This window comes from Poromitra crassiceps (genome assembly GCF_964638095.1).
Source record: "Poromitra crassiceps genome assembly, chromosome: 2".
NCBI lineage: Eukaryota > Metazoa > Chordata > Actinopteri > Beryciformes > Melamphaidae > Poromitra > Poromitra crassiceps.
The window spans coordinates 119,052,440-119,079,314 of NC_139624.1; the positions used below are offsets into that span (position 1 = coordinate 119,052,440).

Here is a 26,875-nt window from a genome sequence, read left to right on the forward strand (position 1 = left end):
ATCCGCATTTAAAAGACTAATTGGCCTCAGGTTCTCACATTTGTTGTTTGGTTTACCCGGTTTTGGCAATAACGTGATCAATGCTCCTCTTAAGGAGCGTGGCAGGATTCCATTTTCAAAGGATTCAATAAACATTTCTAAAAGGGGTGTCTGTAATCTAATTTTGAACTTCTTATAAATTTCAATTGGTAATCCGTCTGGTTTTTATATTCTTTTAATATTTTATATTATATTATATATATTTATACGATGTAACCGGCAGGCGCGGACTGCATAATCGGGCGCGTCGAGCCGATGCCCGGTGGCCTGGCCTGGCCTGCAAAAAAGAAATAATAATAATTTAATTCACCAATTAACTTAGAATATACGGTATTCGAACTTTTTGCGGGCAATTAAAGTTTGTTCAAACTTTATTTTGGGAAAAAGTGACAGCTCTAATATTTACTCACCAGGTGGTGACAAAGGGTAAAGACACTTTCACAATTATGCACAGTGATTTGATTTCAGCCTATATCATTTCTAAAAGTAGATATTAATGATCAAACATTTCCATTTATGTAGCCTACAGTATTTATGTTTTTGTTTCAACTACAAACATAAATAAACGTCAACTTGAAACTATGTTTCAACTACCACACATAGCCTATAATATTATAGCCTATGTTTATTTTATTTATTATTTTTTTATTTAAAAAAATCGATCTGTGAAATCGATGTTGTCTTTTGTTGAGAAGTGAACATGTTGCTGTCAAAAGGCAAAAGAAACGTTGATGACGAGTCGATTTCAAAGGGAATGCCGCCTGCCTCATTTGCAAAGAGAAAATCGCCGTACTAAAAGAATAACCTGAAGCAAATAAGAATAAGAGAATAAGCAGGGATGCAAACTAGTCACCTTTAGGTAACAGTGAGTCACCTTTTTCATCCCAAAATAGGGCACCTAAGTGAATGATTTTGTGTCTGCCCTGGTATCTGTCACCTTTTTAACTATCCATGACTTTGCATCCCTGAATAAGAGTCTAATAATTACGATGTGTCTTGTCATTGTGTTTTATCTGGAGACTAAGCAGCCATAGGCTTTTGGTTGTATTAAAGCCTTTATTTTTTGTATTGAGTGATACACTTTACTAAAACACTCATATCATATTATAATACCCCAGGTGTGCATAAACTATAGGTTAAGTAAAGACAAAAATGTGAAATTATTATTGGGTATCGTATCTGTTATCGGACAGGAGAAGCAGATATTTACCGGATATCGTATCGGCTGAAAAAATCCCCCCCAAAGTGTATAAATCCCCCCTATCTGAAGAACATAAGGGGGGCAGCTCAGAGGTGGAGAGGGGGGAAGGGGGGGCACGCAGGCTGCACAGAAACCACACCACGCCACCACATCAGAAAACACCAGCCAGAGTCAGTGAATGTGCTCGAAATTAGAGTGCAAAAGGTATTCATAAAAGTGACTATATCTTGGAAAGTAAAAAAAAACGGCAGAAAACCCTTGAAAGTGCACTTTTTTCAGAGGCGGTCATTTCATAATGGAACTGTCTAGAAACAAAATTTCTTCTTTGGAAGAAGCAGGAGTGTTCAATGTTTCATTAAAGTCCAGCCCTGTCAATATAGCCCTAATAGAAAAAATTCTATAGCTGTTTTCAACTGAATGGAAGTGAATCTGGCACAGGCTGCAGACAATTTTACTGAAGCGCTGTGGCACTCAATGTGTTAAGATGAGACTCCACTTCAGCTCTCAGGATTATCTGCATGTCACCTCTGCTTCAAAACAATCATCCTGCGCTTTTGGCTGGCTTAACATTCCAAAGTTGGTTGGGTCTCAAACTACAACCGATAGCATTGCATTTATACTGACAGCCCAGGCACACCTGGCCACTTTAGCCCCATTCTCTCTACTCCAGGGGTCACCAACTGTAGCGAAGCTTGTTGGCTTGCTGGAGGCAAAGCGTTTGGGCTTGCCTCGTGAAGTGTGCTGGATCGTGGATGAAGGCTCACGGGCTGTGATCGATCAGAATCACGGAGATGGAGGTAGGGACCGACTTGTCGGTCCTGGGACTCGGTTGAAATACCACTGGGATGACTGGGTGTAAGGCAATCAGGCACCAGGGCCTGGCCGGTTGGAAGATGGCCAGGATTCAGTTCGGGTCCGGGTTTGGTCGCGGTGAAGGTAAACATTATGGAGGAAAAGGTATCTCGGAGGAATCAAGCAGATCTCTCGGATGTGGTGAATCAAGCTGGAATCTCTTGGATGAGGTTAGTCAAGCTGGAATCTCTTGGATGAGGTTAGTCAAGCATAGCGTCACAGGACACCTGGCTTATATGCCCGCGTTTTGGTGTATGACATCACGTCATTGGTGATGTCACAACGTTCTAGGGAGTTATGACATCATCAGTGTTATGTCTGACATTGCCGATGACCTCACAGGTGAGCTCTATGCTATGACATCATCGGTGTCATTGTTGATGATGTCATCGTCATTACATCGTGGCGCGCCGGCTGGTGGGCATCGACTGCCCCAAGAACAGGCTTGACGGTGGGCCATTATGGGCCCTTTTCTACAGCCGCTCCCAGATTCCTGTGGGGAATCTGTATTCTTCCAGAAATGGCCGGAATGGCCCTCTAGTCCCACCTGGTATAGGCAGGGCTTGGTTGATTATTCTGGGAGTGAGGGGGGCTGTGGTCCGCCTGGCCACCGGCCGCACGCCGTTGTCCAGTCCTGTACATCACAAGAGCCAAGATTTGGTGACTGTCCTCGTTGGCCAGGATGTGTGTGGGATCCTACTGCAGTAGCGAGCTGTAATGGCCTCTGGGGGCTGGAGCTTCCAGTTGATGAAACTCAGCGGCGTGAGGTCAGCGCGGGAGCCGCTCAGGAGCCAGGGGTCTACCCATCCTACCCATCCTGCCCAGCTACTGGGGTAGTGAGGAGCCTCTGGTTCTGGTGGCTTGAGTTTCCAGTCGAGGAACCTCAGCGGCATAGGGTCGGTGAGGAAGCAGTTTGTCTGCCCTCGTTGGAGGGAGGCCTCTGCCCCTAGTGTCTCGTTGGCCGCCCCGTGGAGCGCCGGTGTGGCATCCTCACTGAGGGCACCGAAGGTCGTACACTCCTCCGGCATGGGGGGAGCCGACCTGAGGCCACCGTAACTCGGCTTCAACTCCTCGCTCTTATCCGCAGTCGTGTGGAGTCGGGGTGTCTTTGGCCAGCTGTCTGGGTTGAGAAGAGGGAAGGGGGATCCGCAACCCCGCCTGCTGGTGGTGAGTGCGGGAAGAGGCCTTCCCCACGCAGTGTCGACCACAACAGCTACCTGTGATTGCGGTGGGTCGTCCTCCCACTCTTCCCAGGCCTGCAGCAGCGTCTCAGGTAGGACTGGATCATCCCAGCCTGGCTCCCATTTCCATCGGTGCTGTATGAGCAGGATAAGATGGATCCTCCCGAACTGATGGAGGGGCAAGTTCCTCGGGCAGGATTCCTGCTGCAGGGCGGTGATGGGGTAAGGTTGCTCGCCTAGACCAAGGTTCGGTTCCGTAAAGGCTCTCTTGGTGCAATAGGTCTGCTCTGGGCGACTTGCCGGCGAGACGATGAGGGAGACGGCCGCCCCGTGGAGCATCTGGGGCTCCTGCCTCGCCGTCCGCCAAGGCATGTCCACTTGCTCCACTTGCTCGGACTTCTTGGCCTCCCTGGGGGTCTTGGCTGGAGTCGTCTCCGTTAGCCCGGGCAGGGCCAGGAGGTGAATTCTGGGAATAGGTAGTTGAGATGGCTGGTCCCGTCCTCTGGGGGGGTCCCAGCTCTCGACCTCGGCTATCCTGGGGTGGTTGATGCTGTCCGGCTGACTGTGCCCCGTGCTGTTGGTCCCAACGTTCGCCGTGCCTCCCTGAGTCTGGTTTACCTCGGTGGCGGGCTTGGCCGCCCCGTTGCACTCTATTGCATGCTCAGGGTCGGCGATCTCTGTCCTAGGTGGGAGTGTTGGTGTTGGTGGCAATGGAACAGTGGGTTCCGTAGTATGGGTCGTTGGCTCTGGAGCCGCCGTACTGACCTGACCCTGGTCTTGGGAGGTGAGAGGCGCAGGTGGAACTGCCGGGTCCCCGGCGAGCAGACAGGCGCTAGGCCGGGCTGCTACGTGCTCCTGCTCGACTTGCAGCCGGGCACGAGCCCGGGCCTCGTGGTGGGCCAGCTCAGCTTGCCGCAGGTGTCGGCTTCTCTCCAGGCGGCGGGTGATCCGCTCTCTAGCTTGGAGGGCCTCCTCTTGGGCCTGTTGGGCCTCTGCTTGGGCCTCTGCTTGGACCCGCTTCGCCGCTCTGGTTTGCTCGTTCAGCCGGTGGTACTCCTTGTCGGCTTCCTCCTCCTCCGCGTGTTGCCGGCGGAGGTCCTCAGCTGCCAATCGTGTCATCTCCTGCTCGTAGGCTGCCGCTTGGGCTGAGGAGGAGGAGTTGGTGGAGGCGTGTGAACGTACGGTTGACCGTGAGCTGGCGCTAGAGTGTCGCGATGGGCTATGGTGACTGCGGTAACTGCTAGCGCTATGATAGTGAGAGTGACTGGGGCTCCTCAACCGGGGCTCTGCTCGGGAAGAGGGTCGGGCCCCTTGGTACCGGGCTGACCCATGCCCGCATGGGGTCTCCCGGTCGTGGGCGAGGGCCTGGGCCGAGGATATTCCGTCATGATGGCTTGCGCCCTGATGATGGTGACTCCTGCGCCCGCTGGGTACATGGGCGTCTCTGTCGTCATAGGTCGAGCCTCCATGACCTGACCTGTCCCGGCTTGACTCGTGGCCACCTTGATGGGACCTGCCAGCGTGTTGGGATTCCTTGAAGTATTCAGTGATGTCCCGGTTGGTCTCCCTTCGGCGCGCGATCTTATGTTCGAACTCGGCTCTTGTCTGGGCCGCCTGAGCAGGGAGTCGGTGGTGGCTGCGGATGAGTTCCTGCCCCTGGTGGATCTTCTGGTCGGAGTGTAGGGGGTCTCGCCCTTTAGTACTACTCTGAACGCTGGATACTTGGCTGTATCCAGTATCGATCTGGTGGGGGAAGGGTTGCTCCTCTGGTCGACGAGGTGCCGTGACCAGAGCGAGCTCACCTGACTCCTGCTCCATCTCTGAGCGTCGCAAGTCCTCGATCCGGCTCGAAGGACCAAATTGTAGCGAAGCTTGTTGGCTTGCTGGAGGCAAAGCGTTTGGGCTTGCCTCGTGAAGTGTGCTGGATCGTGGATGAAGGCTCACGGGCTGTGATCGATCAGAATCACGGAGATGGAGGTAGGGACCGACTTGTCGGTCCTGGGACTCGGTTGAAATACCACTGGGATGACTGGGTGTAAGGCAATCAGGCACCAGGGCCTGGCCGGTTGGAAGATGGCCAGGATTCAGTTCGGGTCCGGGTTTGGTCGCGGTGAAGGTAAACATTATGGAGGAAAAGGTATCTCGGAGGAATCAAGCAGATCTCTCGGATGTGGTGAATCAAGCTGGAATCTCTTGGATGAGGTTAGTCAAGCTGGAATCTCTTGGATGAGGTTAGTCAAGCTGGAATCTCTTGGATGAGGTTAGTCAAGCATAGCGTCACAGGACACCTGGCTTATATGCCCGCGTTTTGGTGTATGACATCACGTCATTGGTGATGTCACAACGTTCTAGGGAGTTATGACATCATCAGTGTTATGTCTGACATTGCCGATGACCTCACAGGTGAGCTCTATGCTATGACATCATCGGTGTCATTGTTGATGATGTCATCGTCATTACGTCGTGGCGCGCCGGCTGGTGGGCATCGACTGCCCCAAGAACAGGCTTGACGGTGGGCCATTATGGGCCCTTTTCTACACCAACCTTTTTGAGGTCGAGGGCTACCTGAAGGGTAGAGAGTCATGTGGGGGGCTACCTGTTGAAATTTGCTCGATTTACCTTTAAATAATGAGTATTATGCATTTAATCGAGACATACACTCTTTTCTTTCACTGTTGTGAAGAAGAACTCTTCCTCCCACTCCTCTTGAAATTGGTAATGTTTTTTCTTTTTCTTTTCTGCCATTGTTCTTGCTTTCCATCATTTAGCTTAGCCAACTGATATAATCATTGGCAGCTGGCAGTCGCACTGTCGCAGAGTGAATGACGTAGTGACGTAATGTAAAACTAAACTTTGACCCCAGCCCAGTTGGATCAAAATAGTTAATCAATAATTAATTTTACACAGACAATAAATTATACACAGACAATAAACGTTTTTAAAACGTATGCATTGTTAAACCAATTATTTTCTACATTTGTGTGTTATTGTGGGAAGGGAGGAGAAAAACAAATAAATACATTTTTCTGATATTTTTTTGTTTTGTTTTGTTTTTCCTTTCTTTCCCCTGTGTCTGAGCCTGTTTGTCTGTTTTGTCTTGTTTGTGTAAAAAAAAAAATATATATATATTATTATTTTTTTCTGAACGTGGCCTGCGGGCGCCACAGCGCCACCCCGCGGTTGACCAGGTGCCCGCGGGCACCGTGTTGGCTACCACTGCTCTACTCCAAACACTGAGATGTAGCTTGAGAAGACTGAACACTCAGCCAGCTAATTTAGCAAAGGAAGAAATGTTAATGTTAACCTGCATTACATATCTTATCATTTGAAAAATTCCACCAAAATAGGATTTTTTTCCCAGAATATCATTCTTAGCAGGGTAAGAATCTGTAAGGGGATGAATGCATTTCAAAGAGCATTTTGGTTTTGGCAGATCCATTGCAGATGAAACTCTGCTGCAAATACAGCTCAAGTCTCCTCCACTTCCCTGTACCTACAGTTCCACTTCTCCCTAGTTCCCAACAGTACTCAATTATTTCTAAACTAGCTATTGATGTTAGCGACCATAAGGTAATGGGCCAGCTGCCGCTGCTGGCTTGGAACGGACCACTCACCCATTCAGAAACCAGATGCTGTCAAGAATTGTCAACACATCAGAAACTGAGGCCCTGTTTAAACGGCGACGCTCCCCGCATAAAACGGCAAACTTTTTTAGCGTTAGTGCCTTCCTTTTACACGGTGACTGCGTTATTGGGGGGTGAAATGCAAAAATCTGAAAACAGCTCCCAGACTAGAATTCTTGAAAACGCTGCCTCTTACTGTCGCTGTGTAAAGTGGAGAAACGCAATTCAGGTGATGACACAGCCCCCCATCGCCATATTAGACAATGGTAGGCAATAGGAACATTGAACTAGTCCAATACAGCCTTATGGCACAGGCATAATGAGTCGCATTGACATTCAACAAACGTGATAACGATTTGCTAAAAACACAATCTGCGTTAAGTCCCCCCTACTAATGTCGCACATAGCCTATTAATCACTGTCTCCCGCATTGAATAATGGACAACAACTCACTGTCTGCGATGCATTTCCTCAAGTGAAGTCCCAATTGTGCTCAGGTCTTTTTTATGTTGCTTTACTGGGTTTTTATTCGGTAATCCAATCTGGAGCATGATCTGGAGCAGTTTATTAGGGTACCATTTGTTATTCTGGCTCACTTGGCGCTTTTGCGGCTTCAGTCAGCCTGACAGTCTGCACGCAAATCGTTATCACACCAGCTGTGTGTAAATGCGAAATAAAAGGTGAGGACGCAACGCTAGTTTGCCGTTTTATGCAGAGACGGTTATCGTCTAAACATGGCCTGAATTGTATCGGTAAATAATGAGTTATTTTTCTCATCTAATTGTAGTGGCCAATTCCCCCTGCTGTCCCGGTCATTGCTCCACCCCCTCTGCCGATCTGGGGAGAGTTGTAGAGCAGCACATGCTTCCTCTGATACATGTGCAGTCGCCAGCTGTTTCTTTTCACCTGACAGTGAGGAGTTTCACTGGCAGGACTTAGCGCATGGGCGGATGACGCTATTCCTCCCAGTTCCCCCACCCACAGACCACGGCCAATTGTGCCTGTATGGACGCCCGACCAAGCTGGAGGTTACACGGGCGGCTCGAACCTGTGACCCTCTTGTTGGTAGGCAGGGAATCTACCGCTGGACTACCCTGACGCCCGGCGTCATAAGTCCTTATATGAGTGTGATTTATCATGTGGAAGTAGGCTACTCTGTCTCTTAACAGCAGCATCACACCCGCGCACACACAGCACAGAAGTAGTTGTTGTTTAGCCATTTCCATAATTCATGTTCCAACTCCTCTCTCCAGATATTTGGTGTAACACATGACTGTTTTCATAATACCGCCTGTGGAGGTGTATGTGTGTGCACACATTTGTTTGTGTATTCCCATCTGTTGGAGTGCTTGCCCTGTTAGCCTGGCAGTGGTTGCAGTTAGCAGTTTGTAGCTAAAGGCAAGGCTAGTGTGAGCGACAGGAATGCTAAGCTACCTCAACAGAGTCCTCTGGGAGCTGTGGGCTACATTTGATAATGAGGTGTGTGTGTCTGTGCCCTTCCACCTCCAGTCTCTCGCTGCATCAGCACAATTGGCACTGAATAAATGAAGCACTTGTTTGTTTATTTCACACACACACACACACACACACACACACTAGGCTTCCCATTCACTCACTTGCTAACAACTTATGATGATGTTGCTTTTAGTTCAGATCATAACAGGGAATGGCTTCTCTTTTAGTTTCTGCCAGGCCCGCAAGTGAATGGGCAGCTCTTAGTGCAGGCAACGTGGAGGGTCAGGAGGGAAGTTTAAGGGATATGCCAACATTTTTTAAGTTTTGCTTTTAGATGTTTTATTACAGAAAATGTGTGCTGCACGATTTGGGGGAAAGGTGCGATTAGCGATTATGGTGGTCATTTGCGATTGTGATTAGGGCTGTCAGCGTTAACGCGTTAATCGTGATGCGATTAAGGGCCGACCATAACACGTTATCGCTTTATTCGCATGCCGCTATTTTGTCCCTTGCAATGTTGTGCCCGCACCAGTACTTTTGGAAGGAACAAGGCATGCTGGGGGAAATATGCAAATGTGTTTGTCCAATGCGGTCCAATGGCATTGCTCTCTGTCAGAACCTGCTTGGATGTCCTGATGTTGGTTTAGTAGCAAAAGTAAACACAAGTTAATAGCAGCATTCACTATAGACTCTATAGTGAATGCTTTCCACAAAATCAGGAACAATGAAGAAAACCAGAAGGAATACAGTTCCACTTTTACCAAATAAACCAAAATTGATGTTTTGCGAGTTTGCGACAAGTTATATCAACCTGAAAATGTATTTTGAAACTACGTAGTAAAATTATAAAATTATCTGTCAGTGCAATAAGGTAAATAAAATAAGTTGTTGGTCCCCCATAGTAAACATAAACATGATAATGACATCTTCCCATATCTGTCAACCTGTCACAAGTAGGTGGCTGACTCCTACTGGAACAATTTGGTGTACCCATTACACTTAAAGGAAGGCTTTCCCGTGGGGAATATGAAGATATATTAAATCTCACGCCCCTAAGGAGTTGGAATCCGTTGGAATTTTTTGAATTGGTTGTTCAGAGCCTGAGCAATCAACCAAAATCCACTCTGTGTGTGGGGGGGGGGGGTGAGCTGAAATCCTACAGTTCCCACAATGCACTGGGCTCGCGTGGCCTTCGATTCCACGCCCACCCCTCAGGCATTTGGCTGATATCAAACTCCAGTAGGTGGCGGTAATGCACATATATGTTTGCCAACCGCCATAAAACTCAAAGAAGAAGAAGAAGGCTTCGACATAAAAACATTAGTAGAAGGAGAATAATTAAAAAAAAAATTGCCTCCAAATTGCACCAAATTTAAACGGTAGTATATATGTCGGGAGGTGTCTTCATAAAAAAAAAATCATGCATTTTAAGGCATTTTCCTAGGAGTTATGAGCATCTGATGTTGTAACTATTTCATGTAAAAATGGGTACATTGCTCAGCGTTGATTTCGTAACTTCAACGCACCTTCTACTAGATGTAAAATCTGACGAGCTTTCCAATGCCGCCAGTCCCGTGTCTGTAGCTGCTTCCGTTCCCGAGATATGGTTCTTTGCAAGCAGCTAGGGGAGCTAACATTAGCTAGCCTAGGCTATGCGGTGAAAAAAGATGGCTGCCTTTTGTTTTTCGTCAGGAGCTGTGAAGGGGCGTGGAGGACCTCTAGAGGCGGAACCATGGCGGCACACCCCCACAACACTTGTAGTTTACAGCTGCTCGTCTTCCGCAAGTCTAGACTTGACGCTCTGACGCGTTTTACGTCAGAGCGTCAAGAAAATATGTGAGAGATGAGGGAGATCAGCCAGGAGGGTTGAGTGAGGGGAGGTGAAAGCTGCAATATCTAATCCAACTACTGACATTGTAATGACACAAATATGGTTGAAAATCAGGAAAGCCGGCCTTTAACTCTGGAAATGGCTTCTACACCCTGCTTCAAATCGTTCTTTATAAATTAGAATATAATGCAACTTAATCCCCATCCCGAACCCACAACCTCTGGCAACCTACTGCCAAAGTTGCCCCCTACCAGCCCACCCTAATGTAGCAGGCTAAAATCGGGCCTGGTCTACATTGCACTTCTATTGAATTGAAAATAACTCTAAAATTCAAGATCACAAAGTACATTTATTTGCATTCATTTGATTCCCAATCATGACACACTGGTAAGAATTATTAATATCAAATTAAAAATGCTTTGAAATGCAAAATAATGGCATTTTAAACATGCAATACAAAGATGCGATTAATCGCGAATTGCGATTAACTATAGTTAAAGGGATAGTGCGGTTTATTGGACATAAAGTTGTATGAACTCCATACCAGTTGTAGAGTGTATGGGGAGCTGACTTGTTGATCCATGAGTCCTATCTTATCTGAATGGAGAAAAACGAGTCCCGACGGACATTCTATCGTCACGGAGTTATCAAGTTTTACTCCTAAAGAAAGCATGCATGTGTTAAGACATCTCATTTCATCAATAAAACTGCAGTCTTGCTGTTGATCAGACCGCGCTATTTATTAGCACTACTTTCTGGCTCCGCGCACTGCATCCGCGGCGGTCACTAACACTTTGTACAGGCGTTTCAGACACAGTGCGCTCTGTAAACAGGCTACTAAAACAAAACATACTAAACATGTCTGACTATGAAAGCGATGAAGATATGCCGTTTACGCCAGATTTGAGGGGATGTCTTTATGAACCTGAATACACAGATGAGGAACTTGTCAGATCGACCTAGAATGGGCAGAGAGAGACGGAGACAAGAAGACACAGATCAACAGAGTTGGAGAGCTACTGCTGCCGAGTAGCCTATGTATTTATTTTTATGTTTTTAACTGACAACATTTTTAGATTTAGGTACTATAGTCTCTCATACCATGGGTTTTGGCACAGCAGTGCTCTTCAGTACATGGGGTTTCCTCTGCTCTGGACATGGAGGTAAATAATCCTTTTATAGGTGAAATGAGCACCGTACACTCAATTGTTTTATCCTCACTGGCTTTGTGCATCCGCGGGAGTCACTAACTTGGGCTATGTATTTATTTAGGTCGGTGTTTCAGACACAGCACGCTCTGTATGTCTGTAAACAGTGAGGCAAGTTGACAAAATGCTACACACTTCACAATTCACAGATTTTCCAGGCTGTAGCAATCAAAACCTTAGTGATACTGTATTCATAGTATTCCGATGAGGTCACAAGCCTTTTTCCTACCAATATGGCGCTACAATACACACTAGTGATGTGACGTTCGCGAACGATCCGAATCTATTGGACGGCTCTTTGCTATGAACGAGGGGAACCGAGTCCTACTTGAGAGCCGTTCATTTTAATGTTGTGCCTAAATTTCACTGCCTGCCGCTCCCCACCACACACACAGGGTAGACCTCCCTCCCTCCCTCTGCTAGCCCGGTGAGCCAGGAGGATAGGTGCACTCGTTAATTGTTACCGGCGCTGCGGCGCATGCTGTAACTGGCCTGGGTGGGCGGACTCAGGCAGCTTAATATCAAAACGGGCTACACCGCGGGGTGCATCTGAAGACTTTCTGCGCAGCGAAGTGTTGCATGAATTTCATTCAAGGAAAGCCAACTTTATTTACACAACACATTTCATAGAAGAAGTAAATTCACTGGCTAAGCGCAGATGGATATGGTGTCACCTTGTGTCACGTTTACAATGCAGATCATTGACATTAGGTCTGGACATACTATGAGTAATTTAATGCTGCTGCAGTCCACAGATGCAAAATGAAATGGTGGGTCTAAAATCAAATCTGATCCAAATCGTACCATATCATTATCCTAGTGATTTTGCAGATACTCATGGATCAGCAAGTCAGCTCCCCATACACTCCACTGGTATGGAGGTCATACAACTTTATGTCCAATAATCTGCACTATCCCTTTAATCGCAAGATTAATCGCAATTAAGAAAATTAATCGTTTGACAGCCCTAATTGTGATATAATAAACAAATGGCATCTAGGGATATGCCAGTATGATTTTTTTTTACTTTATTTTTTACCTCCTTTTTTCAAGAGAAAATACACACGACAAACAACAAAAACAAAAAACAACAAGAAGAGGTCAGGAGAGGTCACAACCTATGCTATGATGCAACGGCTACACAATACAATGATACAGTGGGCCAACTAATGTAGTTGTATCTGTGTAAGGTAGGGTATTTGCCAAAAGTCACTCCCTATGGATCAGGAAAAGTGTCCATTTACTCCAAAGAGTTCCCCTTGTTCTTTTTGTAGCCTCAGACTATAAGTCAGCTGCTCCATTCGATGTAACTGATTTACAATATTTATAAACGGCTCCACCGGGGGGCAATGCTTCTGGAGCCAACATTTTGTGATGGCTTTCTTTCCGGCTGCCATAAAGATCTTCAGAAGGTATAGGTCACTTCTATCCATATCCTTTGGAATAAGTCCAAGATATAATGTGGGGAAGGACATGCAGACATCAAAACCCAGTGTTTTGTTTACTATTTTTGACACCTCTTCCCAGAATGTCTTGATATGGGCAAGTCCAGAATATATGTGCGTGATCCACCATTGTTGTCCCACACCTCCAGTGGAGTCCCCATTTGATTGGATTTCTGCTTTGGGGTGATGAAGAAGCGAATAATGTTCTTCCAGCAAAAGTCTCTCCAGGTTAAAGAGTTTGTGGAAGAGAGTTGGGTCCCGGTATGAGTTTTTGACGGTATGATAACCTTGGACAAAAATACCACGCTTTCACGTATCGCAGACTAAAATACGTGAAATATATTAAAATTGAAAATATATTCAAACTAAATAAATAAAACAATTTGAAATAAAATTATCTTTAAAAAAAAAAAAAACATTTTGAGACATTTGCCTGTCCCAAACATGTAAAAAAGTAACACCAGAAAAATAGAAACTCCACAGGGTTCTGCCAAGGTGCATGAAGTGCTTGGATTTTGAGAGAAAAAATTCAAGTCCTGGAATACCTTGAAAATAGACCCTTTTTTAAACAAGGCTCCTAAAAGTCCTTGAATTTCACATGAATCACATAACGCTGTCTGTCAGTGACGTCACGTCTTATATTTTCACCAAAGTTGGTATTAAAAAGACAAAAGGCGCTGCTTACTGAGGTATGAGCATCTGTTCAAAGTCAAAGCAATCTTTAGACAAATATTTTCCATCCCATTCACAAGATTGATAGTGGAATTAACTTGTTAAAGACCAAATGTAATATAATGCAAATTTCCCTTTTGTGCCACATTTATATTTGAAAATAATTATTTGATTTGCGTGAAGTCCTTGAAAATGAAAAAAAATTGGGCTTGAAAAAGTCCTTGAAAGTCCTTGAATTTCATTTTGTAATGTCTGTATGAACCCTGACTGCAGCACTGTGTTACAGCACATAGAAGATGGCTCAGACTGCAAAGTTAGTTACATGTCTTTCCAGTAATACAGTGATACACCCCTTTTTATTTATTTTGTAGCGACAGATGGCCTTAAACGCCACACTCATGTGACTCTTCTTTTTTTGAGAGAGAGGCGAGGTAACGTGCATCTGCAGACTTTATCGAGGGACCATGAAGGCGTCATGTGACAGGCTAGCTAGAAGCCTGGAGGTGCTGCTGCAGGCAGCTGCAACAGTGTTTTCTCTGCTATCAACCTTGTTAATCTCGCTATATTCTTCATCACAGCGGGTCATTAGTAACCACTGTGCACTTAAACGTACACTAGTTCTGCATAAGCACCTGCAGCTCCTTATTTTACTGACTTTCTCACTAATCACACGGCTGTTTACATGCTTTCTGAACGGCTAGTTATTAGCATAGCTAGCTGTTAGCGATCATGAATGTTCTCTCTCTCCGTCTCGGTAAGATGTTTTGTTTGTGAACCTTGCTGCGCATAACATTACTTATTTGTGGGCGTGCATGGGAGAAGTCTCCCGCTAGTGTTGATGCCCAGTGTGATGGCAGAGAAATGTGTGTTTGCTGCGTCGCGTGTAACGTTCGTTAGAGGAGGCACACACACACAAAAAGACGTTAAAAAAATCGCACCCTTTTGCGGTTATGTAATCGCAAGTGCTGGCATCGTAAAATAGTAATACATTCTGTCATTGTGTTATGGATCATGCGTGGAATTAATTACAGTATTCCCCTTGTTGCTTGGTAACCCTTGGAACCCCCTCAATGACCCCAGGGGGTCCCTGGGCCCACTTTGAGAGTTAGAGAGCTTACACTGTTTATACTCTGTAATTTAAAATGTAATGTAAAATTATTTCTCTGTCTCTCTTTCTCTGTCTCTCTTAGGGATGTCGAAAATCATAATTTTTCTTGACCGACAACCGACACTCATTAGCCGACAACTGTCGTTTAACCGAGAAGATTAAAATGCGCTATTTTACTGTCTGTGCCCCATTAAACCATTACCACAACAAATGCTTGATTTTTTTTCAGTAGAAAGCGTTTATTTTTACATCTACCAGCAGAAAAAAACACATTAACAAAACGAGAAGACAAGTTGAATCCTCCAGCCATCTAAACAAAAACAATCCTCCGATAGGCTATACTGCTCGCATTGCATATTAAGGGCACGTCAATTGACACGCAGCCGCCCCGTGAAGTAGTGTTTGAGCGGAGGACAGCCCAGGCTGCAGGGTGCACTGACAAATTGCGCAGCATCACTACAGTATCTTCTCTTTTAGCAATAGTCTCACTAATCCCACAGTGGTTTACCTGCTTTTGAGATCTGCAAAAAATAGTTTGCTTCTGTCTCACCCGTTCGCTCTCTCTCTTCACACACGCGGCGAGGGCTGTGCTCTCTGTGTCTGCAGGGCTCCACAACATTATAAAGACGAGTCCGCACTCCGCACGCAGTCTCTTGTGAAACAATTTATCGAACTGCCATGTGTTGGACAGTAACGTTAACGTTAATTGATACTTTTCAATCGTCAATTCGACTGCATCATTTTTGTAACACGGTAAAAACTACTGTTTCATCATTGAGTGCGAGCGTATGCATGCGTGTGCATGATGAACATGCACTGCAGAGAGAGAGGGAGAGAGTTGCCAGCCGCAGCAAGCACGCCACGCACACGCACACGCCACGCACATGCAAGATGTGTGTCCCGGCCGTTAGACCGAATGAGACAGTGAAGAAAAAGTAGGCTAATGACAGCACACACGGAGTTAACAAAACTATAGAACATGTATGAGCTGATTGTTTCGCTGGGTGTATTACTCATTCTGAAATGGTCACAGAGCACATCTGAGCTGTGTGCTCAGACAGGAGCAACAGAGGGGCGGGACAGTCAGTGCGCTCACTTCACTGTGACTGCAGCAGGTGTTCAGCTGTGTGTGTGCTTCGCTGCGGAATGCGTTTGATCAGACATCAGGTAGATAAAATCAACATGAACCATGTGTTTATTTCCAAATCTAGCTTGATTAATACTTGCCCCATCATTTAATATACTTATGTTACATTGCTGACCACGAAGGAGGGGGGGGGGGATCGCCACATTGGCAACACTGTTATATGCAAATTAACATGGAAATTGACCGTTTAACCGACATGCTTAACCGACCAAAGACGTTCTCGGCGGTTAACGGTTAACCGTCGACATCCCTAGTCTCTCTCTCTTTCTCTGTCTCTCTCTCTCTCTCTCTACATCCCTCCTGTTGTATTATGTAGACTTGTCTTGCCCCAGGGCTGGAAAATGAGCATTATTATATCATAGCCAACCCTTGCTTTTCCGCTCTCCATCTCCCACAGTGATCAGTTTTACCAGTATAGTTCTCCTCCCTATCTCCCTCTCTCTCTCCCCCTCCCTCTCTCTCTCCCTATCTCCCTCTCTCGACATGTCTCCCCTTGTATGCCTTGTCACCCCCCTGTGTATAGTGGTTTGAAGCTCCAGGCATATTATAGCGCCACTGAATCATTCAGTAAGCCTGGGGTCAATTGAGACGGCAGCTCTAGCCTTGGCACAAATCCACCTTACATATTGATGTTCTGATACACAAGCTTTTCTTTTTCACCTGCTCAACAGCGACCAAGCTCTCAGTCCAAACCAAACTATTTTCTAATAGTTAGCACATCTGAAATTTCCAAATAAAGGAGGACAAAATACATTTCACATTTCACTTATTTATTTGGCTCACATCACAATAGAAAAAGGCTTATGCATTTCGCCACAGAGCCTTTTTCAGAGCGTTTGAACTGTACAGGTTTAGTTTGCTAACAAGGGCAGAGATCACACACAGCTGGGAGTTGAACCCAATTATTTAGGAACCCACAACTTTTCTTATGCCATGGTTCTAGATGGATACAAGCACCAATCACAATATGAAGCTTCACAAAACACTGCTTCTGGCAGCACTATTAATACTATACACTAGATGGCAATAAAAATACATTTTGTGTCATAGTATTGCATGTGTATATCCAGAAGCTTTCTTTCTCAACTCATCAATCGAGGAAATAATCAACATATTAATCGACAATGAAAATAACAGTTAGTTACTACTACTACTACTCGTATGTACCTGGAGTACTGACCTAGGTGAATCCATGTGGTGTATCAGTGCTTATGACATCATCAGTGACGTCAGAGCCTATTGTTGTAGCAGGCACCAGCGTTGTTAATGTGGAGGGCTCTTACTGACGTTCAAAGTCCTGATGATGTCATAGCATTGACATAATATATAATGGACCAACGGGGCTCATTGACTTTGACACAGCAAAATTAAGCTCACTTCCGGATATTGTTTGATTTAGTTTGATTGGTTGAATGGATTAATGCTACACGGAAGTACGAGGAGAGGGGGCGGCTGCCCCTAGCGGCTGCCGGGGGAGTTTCCGAATTTGCCCTGTCTCTCTTATCGCCGTAATGCATTATGGGTAGTCAGCTACTTTGGCTAATGGTAGTGGCTAACGCTACTTACTTTTACATTGCAGTAAAACGGCACTGAATTACCAAATTGATTTAACTTTTAACCATTTCGAGTAACACTGTTTCCATACGGACCCCCAGCGTTGGTTAGTTGTTTATAACGTGGCTATATTTATAACGTTATAACGTACTCCGGTTTCTGGGCTGAATCCAATGGTCTGAATACAGAGAAGGCTTAAGGCTTTATCTAACGGTATAGATAACGTTAAATGGTCTGCCATGTTATGGACGTTAGATGTATGGTATCTATATAGTTACGTGTGTCTACTAACATTATTAAAATATCATAAAGTAACGCTATTTTCTGATAATTTGCTCAACTATTACTTGCTACCTGATGCCTTGCGGCACATTGCTGCCTCTACCGGTCGGAAGTATTACTATTCTTATTCGATGTTTGTCGTCAATTTTCCTCGAAATGGGGCTGTAATTTGGAAAACGGAGCGCGTTAGAGCATGAAAAATACTTTAAATTGTTTTTTCAGACCATAAACTAATTTGGAAAGTGTTTATTTAAGACATAGACCGAGAGAGAAGTTGGCTCGTTTCCCATAGAGTTGAATGGATGTTCCCGGGGAGTGCTACACAAACTGTGACCCCCACTGGCCATTTGAAAGAATGCAATTTCCGCATGGGCATCAAAAATAGGCAGGCTGAATTGGGCACTGTGTCATAGACATTGTGACGTCATCAGTGACATCAGTATCATCATCATCAGTATATAAATGGGAGCTGGGGCTCTGTCTGTTTCTCTGTCCCACTGTGATTGTCCCACTGTGATTGTCACACTGTGATGTCATAAATCCTACTGTGACATCAACCGTGATGTCATAAATCCCACTGTGACATCATCAATGATGTCATAAATCCCAGTGACGTCATAAATCCCACTGGGACATCATCAGTGATGTCACTCATGAAAACCCACTGACAACATCAGCGATGTCATAAATCCGACATAATCAGTGATGCTGGTCTCATTGGCCACACAGCAGCCAAGCTGCGGGCATGGCCGCGCAGCGGGCGACCTGCAAATGCGAGCTGCAGAGCCAGCTTGGCCTAGGAATCGAGCGTGCGAGATCCCTAGTTGGGCAAAATAATCTTATGCCATCACTGATGATGTCATAGACATTGTGACATCATCAGTGATGTCATCAGTGACATCAGTATTGACAAAAATCATCTTATGCCATTACTGATGTCATAGGCACTGATGATGTCATAGGCATTGTGACATCAATGACGTCATTTGAGCATTGTAGTTTTTAGTTACACACTTGAGCAATTGTGACATCACTGATGATGTCATAGACATTGTGATATCATTGTGATGTCATCAGTGAGTGATGTCATCATTAATGCAAAGTTGTGTAATTGTACGCTGTGCATACCAAAGAGCAGAGATGATGTCATAGGCATTGATGATGATGACATCCGTGATGTCACTCGAACAATTGTGGTTTTTGGTTACACTTGTGGGAATTGTGACATCATTGATGATATTAGAAATGTTATTTAATGGATAGCCTCTTCAGATGAACCATCTCGGTTTCAAGGGGGTCCAACACAAAACAGTACAATGCACGATACCCATACAAACTTTTTTTTATTTAAATTGATACAGCGAAACAAATCGGTAATATATAGCTATTATGTAAGATAACTATTATTACATAATAATCTATACTATAATGACTATAGCGTCTGTCTGTCTCTCTGTCCTTCGCGTATCTCGAGACCCGTTGGTCGGATCGACTTGAAACTTGGGGAGTGCGCTGATGGCGACCCGACGGGAGTGCAGTGCCCTGTTTCCGTGCGATTCGGATGCGAAACACGATATTAATACATTTGTGTTCAATCAAGCGTGTGCTCCTTCAAGCCCTGGCTGATCTGGGCTAAGTGAGAAGTGTCAACACTGCTGTGAGTATAGTCGTTGAGAGAGTGAATGGTGCTGTAAGTAGGGTTGTTCAGAGTGATTGGTCGAGAATGAGGCCGCTAAAGTAAATACTGGAGAGAGAGGGCAGCATGAAAGCAGCAGAGAATAGTAGGAGAACATGTCATGAATAAAATCAAGGGGAAAATATAGCCGCAAGCGGCAATGGCAGGGGTTCAAGCCTTGCGCAAATTGAACACCTAATAGTCCTTGAGGCAAATTTGTAGTTTGTTGTTCAGGTCAACATGTGGAAAACAGTTGCTTGAAAATGGGAGAAACAGGCTGGGAGTTACAAACGGGTGTGAAGTTATGGCATATTTTGTGATAGGCCACGCCCACCTTTTGCATCTGCGGCGCCCCCTTTTGTTCAAATCGCAAAATAGCATGTTAGAAATGCCATTCCAGATGAGGCTCAGAAGTTTGCAACCGATTATGCGAATGGACTTGATTTGCCGCTATTACATGCTTACACCATAGACCCCGCCCACTTTCACAAATGATGACAACACGTCTGATTTTGTCTAGGACATCCTCCTTGATATATCTGCCAAGTTTCGCGATCATTGGACAAACGGGTGCAGAGCCTTTTTTGTGTTAGGCAACGCCCATTTCTGGTGTTTATGGCGCCCGCTTTTGGTCGAATTGCACAAAATTTGACACACATGGTCTGGGATGGTCTCCGAAGATCGCCAACAAGTTTCGTGAAGATTTGTTAATCGGTCATGAAGTTATGACAATTTAGCTGAGAGGCCACGCCCTATCACAACTTTAACGATTAATAACTCCGAAACGAAAGTAGATTTCAAACATCTGACATTCAGGATTGTAGAGCTTGCTCCATAGATGCTTCCTGGCGATTTTGGTGGTTGGAACTTATGGCCTTTAAGGTAAAATCTCTAATTATAGCGCCACCTTCAGGCCGATTCGAAAAATATTTCTTGAGCAGAAACCAGCCACCAATATCTGTCAATGTGCCAAATTTCAGGTCTCTGGCATTTACCAACTCACGGGAATTTGCGTCGAGGCAGATGGAAAACGACGATAATAATAAACCGGCACAAAAACAATAGGGTTTCAGCCCCTTCAGGGCTTGAACCCCTAATAACTCCTTCAAGCCCTGGCTGATCTGGGCTAAGTGAGAAGTGTCAACACTGCTGTGAGTACAGTCGTTGAGAGAGTGAATGGTGCTGTAAGTAGTGTCGTTCAGAGTGATTGGTCGAGAATGATGGCGCTAAAGTAAATACTGGAGAGATGGCAGCATGAAAGCAGCAGAGAATAGTAGGAGAACATGTATTTGTAAGCTGAATAAGCAGCATTAATATTCAAGTTTATCATGAATAAAATCAAGGGGAAATAATCAGTAGAGCTCAGTGATCTTAGTTAAGTGAGATTTTTACATGGCTATAATGGTAGGCTATAATGAGTCACGCATTCGGAAATAATATCCTCTAGGGCAGTGATACTCAACTTGCGGCCCGGGGGCCAGATGCGGCCCGCGATAGGGTGGCCCCCCGACAATTTCTTAATTCACAATGAAAACTAAGGTTAAATAATATTTGACTGAGCTCCAGCTAAATTGTAAAATATGGCTGTCTGCTTGCCACCCAGGCACTTACAGTATGTATTAACAATGCAAAAAAAATTGAGACTGAACTCCGGCTGACACCCCAAAATTTGCTACTGAAAAATGAATATTAATGTTTATTGACTGGCCCCTTGCCTCCTGTCATTTTGCAAAAGTGGCCCCCAGGCAAAGCAAGTTGAGTATCCGTGCTCTAGGGCCACGCCACTTCCAGGAACCCCCATCCTGTGTAAGTAGGGTTCCCAGAGTAAAACCTGGCTATTTCCACCACTGCTTATGGATGAGCATAATCTGCTGCATGCCATCGAGAACCGTTGGTCGGATCGACTTCAAACTTTGGGAGTGTGCCCTATTGTGCAGTGCAGTGCCCTGTTTTTGTGCAATTCGGCATAGCGCCACCTACTGGCAACATAAAAAATGCTGTTTATCTCAAGAACCGTTCGTCCGATCTACTTCAAATTTGGGGAGTGCGCTTAGAGGGACTCAAGTGTATGGAGCTGAATTCCGTGCAATTTGGCATAGCGCCACCTACTGGCAACATAAAAAGTGCTTTATCTCACCATTCATCTGATCGACTTCAAACTCTGGGAGTGCGCTTGAGGGCACTCAACAGAGTGCAGAGAGCTGAATTCCGTGAAATTTGGCATAGCGCCACCTACTGGCAACACAAAAAGCAGTTTATCTCGATAGCCATTCATCTGATCGACTTCAAACTTGGGGAGTGTGCTCATGGGAACTCAAAGTAGTGCGCGCTGAATTTCTTGCAAATCCTGCAATTTCCTGCGCCACCTACTGGCAACACAAAAAGCAGTTTATCTCGAGAAACATTTGTCCCATCGACTTCAAACTTTGGGAGTGTGCCCTATTGTGCAGTGCCCTGTTTTTGTGCAATTCGGCATAGCGCCACCTACTGGCAACATAAAAAATGCTGTTTATCTCAAGAACCGTTCGTCCGATCGACTTCAAATTTGGGGAGTGCGCTTAGAGGGACTCAAGGGAGTGTAGGGAGCTGAATTCCGTGCAATTTGGCATAGCGCCACCTACTGGCAACATAAAAAGTGCTTTATCTCATCCATTCATCTGATCGACTTCAAACTTCAAACTCTGGGAGTGCGCTTAAGGGCACTCAACAGAGTGCAGAGAGCTGAATTCCGTGAAATTTGGCATAGCGCCACCTACTGGCAACACAAAAAGCAGTTTATCTTGATAGCCATTCATCTGATCGACTTCAAACTTGGGGAGTGTGCTCATGGGAAGTAGTGCGCGCAGAATTTCTTGCAAATCCTGCAATTTCCTGCGCCACCTACTGGCAACACAAAAAGCAGTTTATCTCGAGAAACATTTGTCCCATTGACTTCAAACTTGGGGTTTGCGCTGCTCGTACTCCGATGGAGTGCGGTGTCGCATTTCATGCAATTTGGACTTATTCCAGGACTGTCTGTATGTCTGTCCTTCGCTTATCTCCAGAACCGTTTGTCGGATCGACTTCAAACTTGGGGAGTGCGCTTAGGGGGACCTGACAGAGTGCATTGTGTGTGCGGGGGGGAAGCGCCCACGGGGTGGTGCATGCGGGAACGGGCACTGCACTAGTAGTATAGATAATGACGATACCGTCTGTCTGTCCTTCGCGTATCTCCAGAACCGTCGGTCGGATCGACTTGAAACTCTGTGTTTAGGGGGGGGCAGCATCCCTCCCCAGGTTGCAATTAAGAGCAGAGGGTGAAGAAATCTCCTATGTATGTGCCTGTCCAAATATGCATTTACAAGTCTGTCATGAATAAAATCAAGGGAAAATAATCAGTAGAGCTCAGTTATGTGGCTATAATGGTAGGCTATAATGAGTCACGCATTCAGAAATAATATCCTCTAGGGCAGGGATACTCAACTTGCTTTGCCTGGGGGCCACTTTTGTGAAATGATAGGAGGCCAGGGGCCAGCTAATAAACAAAAAATATAAATTTTTCTGTAGCGGATTGTAGTTTTTTGGGGTGTCAGCCGGAGTTTAGTCTGACAATGTTGTGCACACCGGATAGTTAGTTAAGTTAAGTTAGTTAGGTTAAGTACATACATAAGTGCCTGGGTAGCGAGCAGACGGCGGTATTTGACAATTTAACTGGAGCTCAGCCAAACTTTATTTCACATTAGTTATTATTGTGAATTAGATTCTAATTCACAATGAAAACTAACGTGAAATTATTAGGAAATGGTCGGGGGGCCACTCTGCACCCTGTCGCGGGTCGCATCTGGCCCCCTGGCCGCAAGTTGAGTATCACTGCTCTAGGGTCACGCCACTTCCGGGAACCCCCATCCTGTGTAAGTAGGGTTGGGAGTGTGCCCTATTGTGCAGTGCAGTGCCCTGTTTCCGTGCAATTCGGCATAGCGCCACCTACTGGCAACATAAAAAATGCTGTTTATCTCAAGAACCATTCGTCCGATCGACTTCAACTTTGGGCAGTGCGCTTAGGGGGACTCAAGGGAGTGCAGGGAGCTGAATTCTGTGCAATTTGGCATTGCGCCACCTACTGGCAACACAAAAAGCGCTTTATCTCCATAGCCATTCATCTGATCGACTTCAAACTTGGAGAGTGTGCTGCTAGGAACCTGACATAGAACAGTGCACAATGTTGTGCAATTCGGCACAGCGCCACCTACTGACAACACAAAAAGTGGTTTATCTTGAGAACCGTTGGTCCGATCGACTTCAACTTTGGGACTTTGGGCAATTTGACTGATACACTCACTGAAATCATTTCTCCAAGGCTGCATGTTTGCATCTGGCAGACGGTTGCCAACTTTGGTTGATGATGGACAGTATTTATTTACCATGTTTTTCAAAGCACTGTAATCACGGTACCACGGTAATCACGGTACCACGGTTTTAATGATAATGGAAATTTGAAACGGTATGGTTATCGTAAGGAATTTTATCATGGTTATCATTCAAACTGGTTATTGTTACATCCCTAATACTGATGATGTCATAGGCTTTGTGACAATCATCAGTGATGGCCAAGAACAAGCGGCAATACCAGGGGTTCAAGCCTGATGATGTCACAATGCCTATGACATCAACACTCAATCACTGATGACATCACTCACTGATGACATCACAATGCTGTCACAATGTCTATGATATCATCAGTGATGATGTCACAATTGCACGAGTGACCAAAAACCACAATTGCTCGGCATGCATCAGTGATTGAGTGTTGGGTTGAGTTGTTTTTAAATCCTTAAACAACAAAAAACAAATTTTTTCAGCTTTTAACCAATATATATGGCTTTTGGGGTGGTGTGTGAAGAATTCTGGTCAAAATCACATTTGAGACCAAACTGTTACAATTGTACAAAATGCATCAGTTTCAGCAGGAAAAGTGCCCTCTATGTGTTGAAGCCTTTTTTTTGGGGCCCTCTAAAATGGCCGGTTCCTGGTTGTGTGTCACGTCACGGTTGTGTGTCACTTCACGGCCAACTCCCGCCTTTCCCACTCATGGGGAAAATGTTTTTTTCATGTGATCATTACTGTAGTTCACGCCAGGAGAGTTGCAACATCCATCCACTCCAATGGACCCGTTTTTAGCGTGAGCCCTTTAACAACGCAAGGCATTATGAGTAATTGCTACTGTGGCTAATGCTAGTGGCTAACGTTAGTTATGTTACATGGCAGTAAAACGCCACTGAATTACCAAATTGATATAATTTTTAACCATTTCGAGTAACAGTTTCCATATGGACCACCAGCGTTGGTTAGTTTATAACGTGGCTATATTTATAACTTCCTTTATATCTGATACACTCTGATATAACGGTTTTCTCTATGCTGGGAAAAGTGTCCGTTTCCGGTTGGTTTTTCCGGTCTGAACCAATCAATGGTCTGAACACAGCCAAATGTAGTGAGACAAGAGGAGACGCTCTTCTGCTTCTTTTATTTTTATTTATTATTATTATTATTATTATTATTTTTAATGAAGCAGCATGCCGTTTTGCCAGAAATCTTGGGGGATAGTCCCCCTTTAAATGGTCTAGCACCTTCATATCTTAAAGTTTTAAGAAGAAACTCAAAATGTATTTTTATGACCTTGCCTTTAATTAATTTAGTTGTATTTAATAATTATTACTTTATATTGTTGTAATGTCCTTTTTCTCCCTTATCGCTAAATCCCTAAATTATTATCCCAGGTGGTTGGTTCATTGTAGTATTTTTTCTTATAGTATCTTATTTTTTCTATGATCTTACTATTACTTATTGTTTTAATGTTCCCCCTTTTTTTTGTACACCTCCACTGATTTATTTATTATGTGACTGTTTATGTTCTTGATGTAATTTTATGTGACTTTCATGTATGTATGTTTTTATGGTTTGAGCCCCTAAAACCTGACAATTTTCTATCATTATGTGATAGATAATAAAGTTTTTTAAATCTTGAATGTTGAATCTTCTTCAAGTCCTGAGCTGTCTGGTCTCTGTGTCCAGGTACATGGCTCCAGAGGTCCTGGATGACTCCATCAACATGAAACACTTTGAGTCTTTCAAGAGAGCTGACATCTACGCCATGGGCCTGGTGTTCTGGGAGATTGCCAGCCGCTGCTCTATGGGAGGTGAGCATGGGGAGGGGGTGGAGGGAGAGGTTGACTAATTTTTTACGCCAAAAGTACCGCTCATACCCGTTCTTTTTTAAACACAGGTCTTAGCTTTAAAGCAGCTGTAAGCGTTAAAAAAAATACATTAATAACGCTTTGTAACACCCTGTGCAATTTATATGGCGTGCCGTTCAGAGCTGATCCGATAATCAGCCGCGTCGCTTCAAGGGTCAATAAAATCAGATTGAATTGTTGATATTAGTGGCTTTTTTGGCCAATGTTAAAGGGGGTATATTAATGGAAGGACTGATAGATGAATAGAGTGAGGAGGCTCAGAGACCTCATTTACACCTGGCATTAAAATGTGTTTTGGGTAATCGGATTGCAATGGGATAGTGCTTGACCACATTAACCTGATTATATTTACACCTGGTATTAATAGTCTCCAGTGTCCACATTGAGATCCGATTGTGATCGGATCAGGCAAGGTCCATAGCTTAGAGCAGCAGAAAAACAGAGGTGACGGTTTTATGTAGAGTGAGAACGCGTTTGCATTTACACTTGTGTAAATGAGCCAGATCTGCTCAAGGTTTCTTCCCCGTTAAAGTGTGGTTAGGACTGTCCTTGCTGCCATCGCCAAGTGCATGCTCTTGTTGGGGAATTGTTTCAATTGCCACATGGCCTGCAGTAAAATAGCCAGTGCATGTGATAATTGTTTCAATTGTTTGGTCTAAAATAAAGAGCCTGGTCTTCCATCTGCTCTATTTGTAAAGCACCTTGAGATAACTCTTGTGATGATGTGGCACTATATAAATATAAGGTTGATTGATTGATCGATCGATGATCATTGATCCATCGATCCCAAATGGGTCCCTGACCACCTCCGGAGGTGATTTGGCCGATCAGATCACAATCCGTCCTCAATGTGTCTTGGGTGCATTTGCACATTTCATGTGGCCAAGCACTATCCCATTGCAATCTGATCACCCAAAACAGCCCACTGGCTTGAACCTTCAAGGAAATTCCACTTCTTGTATAATCAGTAGATGCTGTGGTTCCACATGACAATACACACAAGCCATCCATCCTGTTGCAGCTGTGTGTGACACATGTTTTCTGTCAGGCATACATGAGGACTACCAGCTGCCCTACTACGACCTGGTCCAGTCAGACCCCTCGGTGGAAGAGATGAGGAAGGTCGTTTGTGAGCAGAAACTTCGGCCCAACATTCCCAACCGCTGGCAGAGCTGTGAGGTACGACAACTATCACCAACTGTCATATCTAGACTCTCAAATATTCTAATGCTAATTCCCAGTTCTATCATTTATTATTATTTCATTCTGGGACTTCACTAGAGTAGCGTGGCATTATTCACAGTTCAAAAAACGTATGTATCTTGTACTGTCCCTTTATGCAGCCCCTCAGTTCAGCCTCTCTCTGAAA

The 26,875-nt window shown here is 44.9% G+C and overlaps 1 protein-coding gene across 4 annotated transcripts in view; it reads left to right on the forward strand.

The window, feature by feature from the left end:
- tgfbr1b (transforming growth factor, beta receptor 1 b) overlaps positions 1 to 26,875 on the forward strand; it is a gene marked incomplete at its 3' end in the record, with an annotated part of 109,404 nt that overhangs the window by 65,967 nt on the left and 16,562 nt on the right. For all 4 annotated transcript variants that reach the window (XM_083657981.1, XM_083657980.1, XM_083657982.1 and 1 more), the window contains exons 6-7: positions 25,325 to 25,449; positions 26,555 to 26,685. In XM_083657981.1, the coding sequence (XP_083514107.1) occupies positions 25,325 to 25,449; positions 26,555 to 26,685 (256 nt within the window). The remainder of the gene's footprint in view (positions 1 to 25,324; positions 25,450 to 26,554; positions 26,686 to 26,875) is intronic.